Here is a 15,582-nt window from a genome sequence, read left to right on the forward strand (position 1 = left end):
CTCAGGGCCTGCGGAGATGGCAATTGAGACTGGGCATGGTGGCACACGCCTGTAATCCCAGCTCTTGGGAGGCTGTGAACAGGTGGATCACTACTAGTCTGACCTAGTAGTGAGACCGTGAACACCCCAGAGGGATGCCATGGACATGTGGCACCGTGCACCGGAGGCCTGCCTGCCCCTGGGCTGCTAAGGGATTTGAACGTTGAGAAACTGGGGGAGCCCACCCCAGAGCAAGCCACCAGCCTAGGAGTAGAGATTTATAGAATGCACACTGGAGAAGCCTCAGTAGGACCCAAGCTGCTAGCAACCTGCGCTGACACCGGTCCATTCTTCCTCTCCTGAGAGGAGGCCCCCTAGACAATGCAGCCCCCTAAAACTTTGTAACCTGTCTAAAGCTAACTGTGCCAATGCTTTAACTTCAAGGCAAAATGTGTAAACTGAATATTGCTTGGGACCTCCTGAGAGAGACTGAAAATTCACTTCTCTGCTTTTCCCTTTCTTTTGCTCTTAATTCAGATGCCACGGAACGCAGGCCCATAGGCACTGTGCTAGGACAGGGGAGTGGCGAGGCAGATGACCCCGCGGGTGTGGAGTCTCCACAGAGGCCCTGGACTACCAAAACCCGCGTCTGAGGGGAAAACGCATTTGATTTTTTTTTTTTTTTTTGAACCAGGGATTGCACTCAGACCCTTGTGCTTGCCAGGCAAGCGCTTATTCTACTGAGCCATCTCCCCGGCCTGGGAAAACGCATCTGTTATGCGTTTTGTGTTGTGGAGCATCTGTTACTTCGGTGTGCTCTGCTGTGTTCGAGCGTATCTCACCCTACTAGCGCAGCACACCCAATGCCCAGGCGCTGGCCCGCTTCTCCCCAGGGAGGTCACGGGTCTCCAGTCCGCTCCACGGCTCCCTTCTCCCCGGGCCCCATAGTTTTCTCCGTATTTGCCCTAGCGACAGCAGAGCCCCTGCTGCCCATCTCCGGGCGCCACCTGCTTCCACGGCCTGCCCCTCTCCAGACCCCCCTTCCTCTGCAAGGCTCGCTCTCTACCTATTCTTCAAGACCCACAGCCAGCATGAAGCCTCGTGGTGCCATCAGCCTCGGCGTCAGCGGCACTCTGTCTCTCTTGTGGTCCTTCTGCATCTTCAGAGGCTGCGCTGCGCCTTTGCCTACTCGCCGCCAGGGAGCCCTTCGCTAGGGCCTGGGGAACCCTGACCCTCCAACACGATCGCATTTACAGTGCCAGGCAGAGGCCACAGTCGGTGCCTGATGGACAGCTGAAGTTCCTCTCAGCTGGCATAATCTGATTTCTGTTCACCTGTCTTGGTATAATAGCCCAGAGATATTCTATGGTCCTTCAGAAGAAAATCATTTCACAAACATTCAGGAATTCATAGAGCAGCAGTCAACTTCACAAGAAGAAAGGTCACTTGGAGTCTCACTTGCTAGGATATTTGATTCAGCAGTGGACAACGTATTTACCAAACAACCATGGACCATGATTGTGAAATCAAGTTAGTTGAGAAAAATGTTATGACACACTTCGTGGCAAGCGTCCTTTTCTGTTATTAATTAAATGATAATACAAGCCAATTCATGCCACGTCTCACCATTGTTTTCTAAATCTGTGCAAACAGGAACAGGCTCTAACTGAAGAGAAAGAGGAATGAAGCAACTCCTGCCTCTCTTTCTGCTTTTTGTGACATTTTCTTCTGCGTTTCCTGCAGACCAGAGGGAGGAAAATGAGGAAAATATACAACTGGCTCAGGTACTGTCTCTGTAAATATTGTTAACAACTTGCAGTAACAGGTTCATTTTATTAATTTCTTCAGAACTGAAAAGTCAAAAAATTTATACAAGAAAATCTTGAGTTTTCTTGTGATAAAGATATTCTTTTCCTTTTCCTTTGTCAGGAAATCAAGGGCCTGGGTGAGAGATGCAGGTTCGGTCAGGGGATGGTGGTAGGGCTTGCTGCAATTCTGAACAAAGGTCACAAATCAAGGACCAGTGTACCGGGGTTCAATCCTCAGTGTGCAGTGCCAGCCCCGCCCCTGGGGTGCACTGAGATGGCAATTGAGACTGGGCACCTGTAATCCCAGCGTTTGGGAGGCTGAAAGCAGGAGGATCACTGCGAGTCGAATCTGTGTAATGAGACCCTGTAGACCCTATACTAAATACATTATGAAAAAAAAAAAAAAAGAACCAGTGAGAGGAGACTGGTTGCAGGGCTGTCAGGAGGAAAGCTGCCTACCACCCCTCTAACTTGCCAGGAGGATCCATTCTGTGCTCCAGAGCCCTTTATTCATACATTGCTTGAGAAAGTCCCCCAAGCAATGTCAGTCCAGTCCACCTGCCACGTTTGGTTCTCAAATAAATGTGCAAAGTGCATGACCACCCATGTACTCTAGAATTTCTTCTGAGGAAAGGCCAGGAGACAGTAACAGCAAAACGATGTGTGATGTGTCATCACTTACCAGGTAGAACTTTCAGCACAGGACGTGGGGTTTGGCTAACTACAGTTACTCATAAGTCACCCAGTTCCTGGAATTGAAAAAACAGGGTGTCTCCTTTCTTTCGTCTTTGCATCCTTCCCTTCTTCTTTCCCTCATTACTTACTTCTGCTTATCCCGCCCTGTTGTTAGGAAGGATTTGAGAGCTTTTGGGTTTTGAAGGGTGGAGATTTGCTCTCTGGCAGTGTGTGCCTTTTTGTCTTTTTGGTCAGGCATATCTCAACCAGTTCTACTCTATTGACATAGAAGTCAGTCATCTCTCTCAAAGCAACAACAGGAGTCTCACAGACAGCAAACTCCGGGAAATGCAAGCATTTTTCGGATTGGCAGCGACAGGGAAGCTGGACTCTAACACACTGGAGATCATGAAGACGCCCAGGTGTGGCGTGCCCGATGTGGGGCAGTATGGCTACACGCTCCCTGGGTGGAGAAAGCGCAAGCTCACCTACAGGTAACGCCTCTGTCAGCCTATGCCAACTAGTCCAAGATGTTTATAATCTCCAAGAAACAATATTAATCGTTAACTTTCCTGACGCCTCCCATGCGCATGTCACTTCATGCATGTCATGTGTTCCACCCTCCCAAAACTCCTATGATGCAGACATGGCTGTCCTGTCACCTGAAACCAAAAGAAACTGGCACAGAGTTAGCTAGCATGGCCAGGGTGACCCAGGAGACTGGCACCTGCAAATGCACCCCAACGCCTGCTTTACGGCCTCCCTATGTGAGCAGGAGCAGGAGCCCTGGCTCGGACGCACGGGTGAAGGCTGTGCAGAGAACCTGGAGGGACACAGGCGCGGTTACAAGGGTCCTGTCAGCGGTGGATCCTGGTGCCAACTGTGGGGTTTGGTTTGGGGCATCTCAGGGACAAAGGTCAGAAGAGGGCTCACTGCCAGGAAGAAGCTGGTGCACAGCTGCGCCCTGAGAGGAGGCAGCGACTCTGACTGCCTCTCGGGAACAGCATTCCCTTCACTTGCTGAATCTTAGGACTTGAGATTAAAAATGGGCTCAGAAAGACAGGAAACATAAGCAAGAGAAAAATCTTTCTCAGTCATTATCTGTAGCTTTTGAGTAAATACCCTTAATACATGACACATAAATAAGATGTGATTTCCCAAGCCACTTAAGAAAATAAGGGCTAGGGAGACAGCTGGGTGGTCTCAGCACTTGCTTGGGCAAGCCCAAGGACCTGGGTTCGATCCCCAGTACCACATGCCCTGCCAGCCCCAGAACCCCAGGCGTCAAAACTGGGCATGGTGGTGCACACCTGTAATCCCAGTAATTGGGGAGGCTGAGACAGAAGGATCACTATGAGTCTGAGCTGCATAGTGAGACCCTGTACCAAATAAATAAATTTTTAAAATGTCTTTAAAAAAGAAAAGAGGGGGCTGGGGAGATAGCTTAGTGGAATAAGTGCTTGCCTGACAAGTACAAGGTCCTGAGTTTGATCCCTGGAATGACCAAAAAATAAAATAAAATAAAATAAAAAAGAAAAGAAAACTTCATTATTTAGAAAATTATATTTATGATACAATCATTATACAAGCAAACATATATATGAATTTAATTCTAGCTCACTTTTTTTTTTCTGTAGCCAGGATTGAACTCAGGACCTTGCACTTGCCATGCAGGCCTAGTTCTTCTCACTTAAGTACGCTCTTAGGAAGGTCATTTATCCTCTAAGCACCCTTTGTTAAAGTGGTGGACTATTTGATCCATAGGGCAGAAGAAGTAATTGACTTATTCAACATATGTAAGAGTACTTCATTTAAATAAAGTGGTCTTCAAATGTTAAATAACAAGCCAACGCCAAAAGTTCCTGTAGTAATTGCACCCATGACTGGCGAATCAGAAATGACATTTGCAGTATGCGTGTACCTAAGTACTTGTATAACCAGCAACTGCTGTATTTCTGTTAATTTTTAAGAATAATGAATTATACTCCAGATATGCCACAAGCGGATGTGGATGAGGCCATCCAGAAAGCTTTAGAAGTGTGGAGCGAGGTCACACCACTAATGTTCACCAAGGTCTACAAGGGGGTTGCAGACATCATGATTGCCTTTAGGACGCGAGGTGAGGTTTGCAACAAAAAGGAGAGCATGCTCTTTTCATCTCAGGAAATCTGAGAAAGCTGATCGTTCTCCCCTGTGAATTGTATCTCAGTCCATGGTTGGTGTCCTCGTCACTTTGATGGGCCCTTAGGAGTACTTGGCCATGCTTTTCCTCCTGGCCCGGGTCTGGGCGGTGACACTCACTTCGATGAGGATGAGAACTGGACAACCAAGAATGCAACAACAGGTGAGGCTGATTTTCCTGATGCACAGACTGTGTTGTTCTCTGGAAATAATAGCCACCCTTCTAGCTGGCTTTTACCAGTAAACTTCCCAATTTCTCCTCAGTTTTCCATATTTCACCATGACATGGGTGACAGTGTTCAATAACTATTTAGTACTTGTGTAGCTTATAGGCTTATTTGCAAAATGCCTTCAGGAGATGGCTACTCCTGGCCTGCTCAGGATACCCGCATCTTCATGTCCACAATGCCTGAGGGTCCTCTACATGCCTAAAACTATGCAGAGAAACAGCAATGGCTGGTCAGCTCCTTCTTCTTAAACCTGACTGGCACTAGCTGTGCTTTACTTTTCAAGTAAAAACAAAACTCTTACCACAGTAAGAACATAAGCATTAAACAAAGGAGCAGGCTCAGGCTATTCTCAGGGCTCTCTTCCCTTTTGTCCTATCATGGGCTGAATCATCTTGGGCCCAGGATCTGGCTGGGACCAGGGAAAACACACTTGATGTATTATTGCTTAATGACAGCACACAAGCATACACTTCAGTTCAGTTTTGACAAGTGACTCCAAGTAGTCTAGGTCAGTTCTACACTTTCAGCGAAATGGCCTATGGCCACTCACCAGTCAGCTCCGCCACGTGAAGCAACTGTCCTTTCTCGTGTGCTGGTGAGAAACACGAGGTCAGCGCTGAGCTTCTAGAAGCAGGGGAAGAATGGGATTGGCTGCCGCCATCGCTACATCGGTTTGCACCACAACAGACAAAGGATGACGGAGGAATATCGTCATGCGAACAATCAAAATATCCTCACACTTGCCAAAATCAGAATTACTCCCCTTGCTTAGCCAGCTTTCACTGTCATAACTAGACGAAGAAATCAGCCAGAGGTTTCACTCTTTTTTTAATCCTCTAAAATGTAGTCATAATAACTCTCACCCTTATGGCTCCATGCTTTGTCAGGAAGGATATGTGAGGTGAAGTATTAAACAGTCAGGAGGTCAAGGCTGCAGCTTTGCAGGGCTTGCTTGAGGAAGGCAGGAGAGGAAGCCACCCTTGGCCTCGTTCTGTAGTCTATCAGATGGACATTCCTAGAGATTTGTCTTCTGACCACTTTATTACAGTCCCTCAGCATAGCAGGGAGTAGAGGAAAGAACATTTTGGGCAGAGTGCAGGAAAGCGTACAGACAGAGGTCAGAAAGAGCAGGAATGGCACAAGCGAGAGATACAAATAGCTCTATGTGGCTGGTTGCTGAAGTATGAGAAGAAAATGTGGAGGCCCAGTGACAGTGTTTGGACCTCATCCTACAGCCCATGGGGAATCTTGGGAGCACACAAGTAGCAGCAACATAGTCACATATAATAAAGTAAAGCAGCAACTAAGAACGTGTGACTTCATCTTAAAGTAATGCTCTCCACTTGTGAGTAGCCATTTTTAAGCAAAGCGGCTGTTGAATTTCTCCATGACATGACTAGTATCAGCATCAGTATTGAAACGTGTCCTAGATAAACAGTGTGGCACATGAGAATCAGACACTACGCAGCAAGACCTCCTTCTCCTCAGCTACTTCCTGATCTCAAATGCAGCCATTGCCCTTCTGATTGGGGCACAGCCTCTTGTTTTCTCTTGTTTTCTCAAGGATTTAACCTGTTTCTTGTGGCGGCACATGAATTTGGCCACTCGCTGGGGCTGTCTCACTCCAACGATGCCAAAGCACTGATGTTCCCAAATTACGTCACCTTGGACCCTGGAAAGTACCCACTTTCTCAGGACGATATCAGTGGTATCCAGTCTATCTACGGTGAGCAATATCAATCTGAATGCCTGGCAGCTAAATAGGAAGCTTTTTGGAAAGGAACTTGAGAAAGTTACTCTTGAAATATTATGAAGCAAAAATTCACTTAAGTAAGATCCTTCTGCGGGAAAATTTCCTCATGTCTTCTAAAGTCTTCTCTCACCTTATTTTTCTTTCCTATTTATTTTCTCACCAAGGAGGTCTACCAACAGCACCTGTCATAACAAAGGGAACCAATGTACCCCACGCCTGTGACCCGGGCTTGACTTTTGATGCAATCACCACTCTCCGCAGAGAAGTAATGTTCTTTAAAGGCAGGTAAACCCATTCCCTTAGGCCCTTGAACTTCCCAAGAAGACTTTCCTTTAAGGGATTTGGGAACAAAATCCCTGCAGCTTAGAGCCTCTGAAAACGCATGTCAGTGCGCTTGCCAATTGCACATCCAACTTGAAGGTCTTGCCGTGTGCCTGTGTCTTCTGCTTGGTTGTTGAGCTTATTTTAAGTGATCTAAAGCAATTTTTAAATTTTATAATACAAGAAGGTAAAGTTACAGTGTACCTCTCGTGACTACTTGAGCAAAATAATACGCCTATCCTGGTGCTGTGCGGGACTACTTTATACCTAATTTCAGGAGCTTATTGTTAAATTTTCAGGAATTTTGCATGTCGCAGTAGTAGATGAAACTAGCCATGATTGGAGTCTGGGAGTATGCACACAATATACAGAAGCAAATGCTAGAATTTAAGTCTTTCTCCAACTGGGGAGCTAGTTGTTAAACAGGCATCTGCACACAGGTGATCATTTCTCAATGTTGTATCAGTGAGGTGTAGTTTCTGAAAATCCTATCTCTCACCATACATAATGTATGAAAATTAATGGTAGCACTGTGTGCTAGTTGTGTACATCAGGACTGTATTTTCTGACAAAACTGTCAGGACATAAGCCACTTGACAAACATACAAAGGCAAAAAGAAATAATCCTTAAAGTGGGCCTATGTTCAGCCATGACTCCCTAAGCAGGTTGTTACTATCCTGCTCTGACCAGCATGAGTGGGAGCCTACCAGTTACAGGCATCATACAAGAGTCACCTATGTGGAGAAGGAACTGGGAACTAGAAACTTCTCAAATGTTATTCATAGATTTGGAATTTTTCAGCCAGAAGGAACTATCTGAGGAGAGGCTGTAGCATGCCAGTAATAAGACTTCCTCATTCCAGCGAACATGAGCATCAAAAAGTGCCTCTGAGGATGCGTGGTGCTGGCTCAGCACGTTGGGCCTTGCGGCTGACACGAGCTGTTGCACTCTCCAAACTTTGTACGTGATTTCCGCGGGCAGTCAGCAACCTTCCCAGTGGGCGCACACAAAGACACGTCCTGGCCTTGGCGGTTCAAAGGGTGGACCTAAGCCCACAGCCACCTAAACGTGCTTGCGGAAATGGTGCTAATTCTCTAATTACGTGAGGAAAATGCCAGTCATCTAGATAGAAGAGTAGCCTAAGATTGCAATGCTGCCATCGACATAGCGGCGCAGGCTACGTGTATACAGTGTCGTTTTTTGACACAGGCACTTATGGAGGATTTATTATGACATTGCTGATGTGGAGTTTGAATCAGTTGCTTCATTCTGGCCGTCTCTGCCAGCTGATCTTCAAGCTGCCTATGAGAACCCCAAAGACACAATTCTGGTTTTTAAAGGTAAACTTTCCCATTGAGCTTTTCTTAATTCTGGATGCCTCAGCTGGAGAGGGGATACTTGGGTGAAAAGAATATGCTCTTCATGCATGAGCCGAATGAGCAAGGCTTCCACCCTGATCTTAGGTCCCTGTCAAAAAGAGCAGCTGTCCAGCAGATGCTCTGCAGCTGCAAAGATAAGCACACCCCAGCCTCACAGGCCTAAATGGAACCTGTGCAATAAAATGTTAAAAGTCCTTGTCGAGGTCGGGGAGATGGCTCAGTAGAATAAGCACTTCCCTGGCAAGCGCAAGGGTCTGAGTTCAATCCCCGGTTCTGGCAAAAAAAAAAAAAGTTCTTGTCATTCTGCCAGATAAAGATACCCCAGCTCCTTTTATTGCTCTCTGATGATGGGGTTGTTAGATTCGGCAAATGATATAGGATGCTATGAATTTCAGAAAAACAGCAAATAAAATTTTATTGCAAGTATGCCACCCTGCAATACTTCAGATACACCAAAACAGTAATTGTTGTCATTTGAAATTTAAATTTAACTGGGATTTTATATTTCACCTAGCAACCTCACTTCTCAAATGACTAGCTTTTGATTATATTTAAGTGTTGGAATTTAGGAGAATATGTCCAAACATACTTGCTTGTTTTGACAGTTTGCCAATGAAAAACAATCAGTAGAGAAAGCAATTGATAACAATGACACACTATTGACTACGGCTGTATATTATTTGCATAGCATTAATGATATAAGAAGCCAAAGAAAGCAGTAAGAATACAGAGAGAACCAGGATCGCTAAATCCCTAACACTGGAAATGGAAATGAGCCGGCATCTAATTATCCTCAAACTCCGTAAGACATCACTTTCTCCTCTAGGGGACAGATCAAAGGATAATCACTTTCTCTCTTCGCAGATGAAAACTTCTGGATGGTCAGGGGGTACGCTGTCCTGCCGGGTCACCCCAAGCCCATCCACACTCTCGGCTTTCCAAGACGCGTGAAGAGAATCGACGCAGCTGTTTGTGACCGAGACACGAGGAAAACCTACTTTTTTGTGGGCATTTGGTGCTGGAGGTAAGTGTGCAGAAACCTGACTCTTTCATTTTATTTTTGTTTTTACCCTTTCATCTTACAAAGAAAAATAACCACAGTAGCTTCACTTCAACAGATAAAAAGGAAACAAGTCTATAGCCTTCTTCAAGAGAATTATGTTGAAAGCAAGTTTTGTTGGATGGCATTTACCACACTAAAAGACGCTTTAATAAGCCCAAAATTCTTTCTAAAACTTAAAAAACAAAGCTAAAATAATAAAACTGGTGATGCCAACCAAATTACAAATGATACAAAGCTATCCTGTCAAAATCTTGGAAAGCTCTAAGCTGTTAGAGCTGTTTGGTTCCTAAGAATAGTACCAGTAAAGGCAGGGTGTGGTGGCACACACCTGCAATCCCAGCACTCAGGAAGCAGAGGCAGGAGGATCATTTTGAGTTCAAGACCAGCCTGGACCTCAAAGTGAGCTCAAGGCCAGCCTGAACTGCATAGCAAGACCCTGTCTCAAAAAGACAAAGACAAGGAGGAGGAGGAGGAGAGTACCAGTAAGACAAATTATGCTTTTTACCTAATCATGTTTTGCTGCCAAGATATAACAAATGACTCAAACAAACATACTCTTAAAAATATTTTTGTATTATTGATCCTATTAGTTTGTTTCTAGCAGGCCTGCTTCTCGCCCACATCCCTGCTCGACTCTGGGCATTGGGAGAAATAAACTCCCCAAAGAAGAATCAGTACAAACCTTTGCAATGCATGTATGCAGGTACGACGAGACGACCCAAACTATGGACCGGGGATACCCACGGGCAGTGATCAAACAGTTTCCAGGAATTGGTCTCCGCGTTGACGCTGCTTTCCAGCATAAAGGTGAGCATCTTTGCCTCAGCTGTTAGAGTACTTATATTGACTGTGGAGGAAACCAGCATGAAAACACAAGCAGTTTAATGTTAGTATAAATATCCCACTCTGTGGCTGGAGACATGGCTTCGCGGTGTAGGCACCTGCCTGGCAAGCACAAGGACCCGGGTTTGATCCCTGGTGCCACATACTGGCCCCACTCCAAGCTGGCCACTGAGACCCAGTGTGGTGGCACACACCTGTAATCCCAGTGGGAGGAAGGCTGAGACAGGAGGATCACTACAAATCTGAGCTGCATGATGAGACCCGTACCAAGTAATTTTTTTAAAATACATATACTATTCTTAAATATATACATGAAATAATAAGCATTAACCACACAGACATTATCATAAACTGAATCAGTATGTGTCGAACTCTCATAATGCTATTTCAAATCTATGTAAAAAGTGTCAAAATTATTTTTACTCATCATTGATACAAAACATCCCCAAAGTGTAAGAAGTAGCAAAGACTGAATTGAACAATGATTCTCGACCTCTAATGTTGCTATTTAATGTATACAGTGTGGGGCTTCCTGTGTGAAACAACACCCTGCCGGTCCCCAAGGGAGAGGCCAGGAATCTGTAATTTTAAAGAACCCCAGAGAATTTAATGTACTCAGACTTTCTACTCCACCTTCAAAACCAGTGCCCTAGAAAGTGGAGTAATTAGGAGTCTAAAAATGTTTTTGAGTGACATGATCTATTATTTTAATGACGTCTAGCACAGAACCTGAAAATCTAAGACAGATAAAAGTATAACAGCTCTCATGAATGAGGACATAGGGCACGAGGCCAACCCTTCAGGGGCTTCATCCTCCTCTCGCTGAACTGCTTTGTCAAGACCTAGTTTGAGGACTTCCAGCACAGACCACAGTCTGGCTATAAATTTGTAAGTCCCTTGAAACTTACGCTTCATACCTTGGCTTCTTCCTCGGGGATATAATAAGATTTCCCCAATGGCAGTAGAAAAGTAAAGTGTATCTATGTAAGTCTACCAGTTTCTTTGCTCTCCATAATATCATTTTATTCTACATTGATAAAATTTAAAGTATGGCACCATTTTATAGTTATACAAGATAACTAATTATGCCTCTCTGTCTGTAGGGCTCTTCTATTTCTTTCGTGGATCAAAGCAGTTGGAATATGACCTCAAGGCAAAGAACGTTACCCGAGTATTGAGAACCAATTCTTGGTTCAGGTGTAACGAACCATTAAACTCATCATTTGACATTGAAGGAAAGGTCCATTCAGGAGGAGAGGAGATATTATATCATCTAAGTTTAATTTTGTTTACTTTAGTATTTTTTATCTGCTGAAAATCATTTATAGTTATCAATAACTTCATAAAATAAGCCTCAAGAAATCCTTTAATCTGAACTCTGCCCAGAAGAAAAGAGAGCCATTCTTCAACATCAAGTTACCAGTCTGAGATTTAAATACCTACTGGGTAAAGGATTCAACAACCATTTCTACTTGATTCTTTTCAATAGGAAATCATTAATTTTAGCTATACTTTAAGCCTATTTCATGCTTACAGACTTGGAAAAGTAAGACATGTCTTATAATTAAATACTAACCACATTTATTAAACCAATCTTCAGCACTCAGTTTTGTCTGGTCCTTCGGAGTTTCAGAGACCCAGTAAGCTGCACAGGCCATCCCTATGCACGCCCTGGCCTCAGGTCATCTGTTATTCCGGCTCCTAGAGAAAGCCAAGAGCCTGGGTAGAGGAGGTGTGTTACACCAGAAGTAGTTCCCCAGGAACTAAGGAGCTGGCAAGGGAGGAGAGAACTGCTCCCCCTCACCTCCCAAACACTGACCTTTGCACTTCTCCATTCCTTACAGAATATAAAATAGTTATGTGCACACTGATAGCATCAACCAGAAACACAAGGATCTCTTCTTTATGTCTGATTCATAGTGTCATCATTTAAGCCTATGAATAGAAGTTCCTTTATTCCACTATGCACTTGTAAATTTTTACAGTTAGGTTTTGTCTTTTGACTCTCCAAGCTAAGTGTCCAGCAAAGCTGTTCCTACATTTTCTCACTGAGATGGGAGATGTTCAGCTGAACTCGGTGTTCCTCGGTGGTGCATGGAGCACATGCTTGCTGACAGGAGGGAAGCAGAGAAAGTCTCAGTAACAACAAACTTCACAGACCCTTGCTGCGCCCCTTCTGGCTTTCTCGAGGCCTGTGACTTGGGCCGGAAAGAAGAAAACAAGCATGAACTCTGTGGATGACAGCCACTCTCTGTGGAGCTCTGAGTGGCTGAGGTGGAACAGAAATGAACCCCACAGAGCGATCGTGTGCTTAAGTTATTCTTACCTGAGAACAGAGATAGAAAATGGCCACGTCTTTGGCATTGTTTTTCGAAAGTGAACACTCCACTAACCTAAATAAATCATTTAACCCAAAGGACAATGTGAATATTTTTTGGGGGGTCTGGAAGTTATTTGGAACACACAACCTATCTTTAGGTTGGAATTCAGTCTCTTGTTTGTCTTTAGGTTTACAGAGTCTTGACAAAAAAAATTGATAATAAAAAAATCTTCAATATACTTAAATTGGTCATAAAATCCTAATTTTATTTTGTATTCATTTATTACAAAGCCATCAGAGGGGCTGGTGAGATGGCTCAGTGGTCTAAGGCACCTACTAAGAACAAGCTCAGCAAAGCACAGGGACCCTGGTTCAATCCCCCAGCACCACATGCCAGCCCGCCCCGCCCCCTGGTGGGCTGAGCTGGCCACACACACACACACACACACACACACACACACACACAATAAATAAAATTAAAAAAGAAAACAAAGCTATCAGAGACTGCAGTGCAGTTATTAATGTATAACTCACATAGAATTTAATAGCTAGGAGAGATAAAGAAAATATAAGCAGGAGACTAAGCAATGAATTTCGTAAGGTGGGCAATTTCCAAAATAGAGGAATGTTTCAGCTTAACTAGTATTTTTAGGTTCTTACAGTGTTTATTGCTTAATTAATCAAAAGCCAAATTTCTCTTTAATCTTGACATTTAATAAATTACTTTAATAACCCATTTTTCTGGGTTATAGTGTACAATTTTTGTTAGTAATAAACAATACAAGTGTGTTTTATTTTCAAGGTTGTTTTATTTTTAAAAAAATTTCTGACAAAGTGAGTTTGGCATTTCAGATTTAATCAACTATTTTTTAAAACTTAAAGGCAAAATGAATCAAGGAGAAACATGTCATTCAGACAAATTCACGAAGATGAATGGTAATTTTCTGCATGTAAAATCCCTAGGAAATACTAAGTGTTCAAATGAATCGCATAATAAAAAGTATTATAAGTTACAAGCTTCTCCAACTAAATCAGTTGTAATGCGATGTAAATAAATAGATTTCAGCTGAGAAGTCACCTTGTTATTTTGCACACCGCAGCTTCCTTGGGGTTTGTTCCGTAGCTGTTTATTACACACTTGCTGTAAGTCAGATACACTGAGCCAGGGAGATGGCTCAGTGGAATAAGTGCTCCCCTAGCAAGTGCAAGGGTCTGAGTTCAATCCTGGGTATCACAAAAAATAAAAAATAAAAAAATAAAAGAACATGTCTGTTCATCCTAGTGCATTGTACCGTTTTCAAGAGCCTGCGGGGCGCTGCCAAGGGAGAGAAACCAAAACTCAAATGCAAATATGCCGATGACGGTAGAGCAGCGGGGTGCGGGGCTTCCCTGCCCTCCATCAGACCAGGGGTGAGCGCTGTCCCCTGCAGCCTGTGTGAGTCCTGCCAAGCAGCGGACCATCCAGCGCGTCGCCCCTTCCTTCTCTCCGCAGCGCCTGTGCCAGGCCCGTCGTCGCCGCAGTTCCCCGGCTCCCAGCACAGCCAGTGGGGTTCCTGCGAGGGCCGAGTAGGTAGCAGGGTCCCTCCCTCCCAGGCAGGAGGAGCCCGGCGGACTCCTGGAGGCTCTAACTTCTGGATTGTCGCCTCAACGTCCCTGCTGGGGCTCTCCAGCCTCTTCTACCACCACTGTAACTCCTATCTGGGGTTAAACGTCCCCGGAGTCGAACACTACTTGCTTGTTGGTTGATATTTTACTGATGCTTTGCTGTTTCTTGGTTTTCCTGTTGACACTTGGCTGGTGGTTTGAGTAATGGAATAGAGAATTGGAGATTTAGCTTAGCAGGCACAAGTGACTGCCTGGCAAGCACAAGGTCCTGAGTTCGAATCCCAGTAGCAAAACAAACAAAAAGTTTCAGCAGGAAAGTGGCAATTGTGGGATGTTCCAGGATAAATTACATACATAGAGATTATGTACCTGTGGAGACTTGACAGTTAAATCTGAAGGAAACTACTCCTAAAGAAGAGAGTGCTCCACCAGCTGTAAGTTCAAAGGTCCTGAGGTGTGGAGTATTGTGCGCCCCTCAAGAACTGAGAAGACCACCTGCAGCCGCCTAGAAATTGGGGCAGCGATGAAGTGAGGGATTGGAGAAGAACCTGGAAGGCAGAACACGTAAGGTCTTCAGGCCACTGTACGCACTTTGGCTTCTGGAGAGATTTAAACAGAAACAATATTTTTAAATGCTCTAGATGTTCTGAGGACAATAAACCACAGAAGCAAAAAAGGAAAGCTAGGAGATGTTAGGAGGCTACTGGGAAGATGCACATCGTGGATGATGGTGCTACCGTTAGAAACAGGTGAGGCTGACCCCAGGCCCGCACGCTGCTCTGGCCCAGCCCGCGAGTGCTCTGAGCCAGCCACGGAAACTGGACATGGCCGTGCACGCCTGTAATCCCAGCACTGAGGAGGCTGAAGACAGGAGGATCGCTGCCTAGCGAGACCCTGTACCAAATACATAAAAAATAAATAAATGAAAGAAATAGGTGGAGGCTATTTTTAATGGACAGAGTGTGCAGTGTGATGTGAAGACAGGAGTCACCTGTAACCCAACTGTCCTTTTTGTGAACAAGTGAGAGGACACTGTCCCTTCTTGGAGGTGACCGAGTCTGAAAGAGGAACAACTTAGAGGAGGGAATCAAGAGATCCACTATAACGGTGGATATTTAAGGTCTTTCCTGCAGGGAAGTTTGAGTGAGGAGCCACATACCTGAGAGGGGCTTTACGCAGAGGCAACGGGGTGGTGTAGGTCAGTGGGTGGCGTCAGAGATACAAATAAGAAATTGGGAATTGATTACCCATCATTAATCAACAGATGAAACGTTGCAGTACATCTTCAGATCTCCACAGCCATTCCTTGTGCATGCCTGCAAGCACTGTCCTACTCCTCCGACTGAGTGGTCCTTGCCGCCGTGGAGTGGCTGGGGTGGCTCCCTGCTCGTGGTTCTCTGGCCCCGAGCAGAGCGCAGGCGCGC

At 44.9% G+C, this 15,582-nt stretch overlaps 1 protein-coding gene across 1 annotated transcript; it reads left to right on the top strand.

Annotated features, from left to right (window-relative positions):
- Positions 1-1,632: 1,632 nt before the first annotated feature.
- Positions 1,633-12,593, top strand: Mmp27 (matrix metallopeptidase 27). The gene is made up of 10 exons (XM_012513589.2): positions 1,633-1,763; positions 2,718-2,956; positions 4,433-4,581; positions 4,672-4,806; positions 6,438-6,599; positions 6,791-6,911; positions 8,158-8,288; positions 9,192-9,351; positions 10,094-10,197; positions 11,337-12,593. The coding sequence occupies exons 1-10, from the start codon at positions 1,662-1,664 to the stop codon at positions 11,546-11,548; spliced, it is 1,515 nt and encodes a 504-aa protein (XP_012369043.1). The 5' UTR covers positions 1,633-1,661; the 3' UTR covers positions 11,549-12,593.
- The last annotated feature ends 2,989 nt before the right edge of the window (positions 12,594-15,582 follow it).

This window comes from Octodon degus, unplaced genomic scaffold (genome assembly GCF_000260255.1).
Source record: "Octodon degus isolate 3935 unplaced genomic scaffold, OctDeg1.0 scaffold00012, whole genome shotgun sequence".
In the NCBI taxonomy this organism is placed as follows: Eukaryota; Metazoa; Chordata; class Mammalia; order Rodentia; family Octodontidae; genus Octodon; species Octodon degus.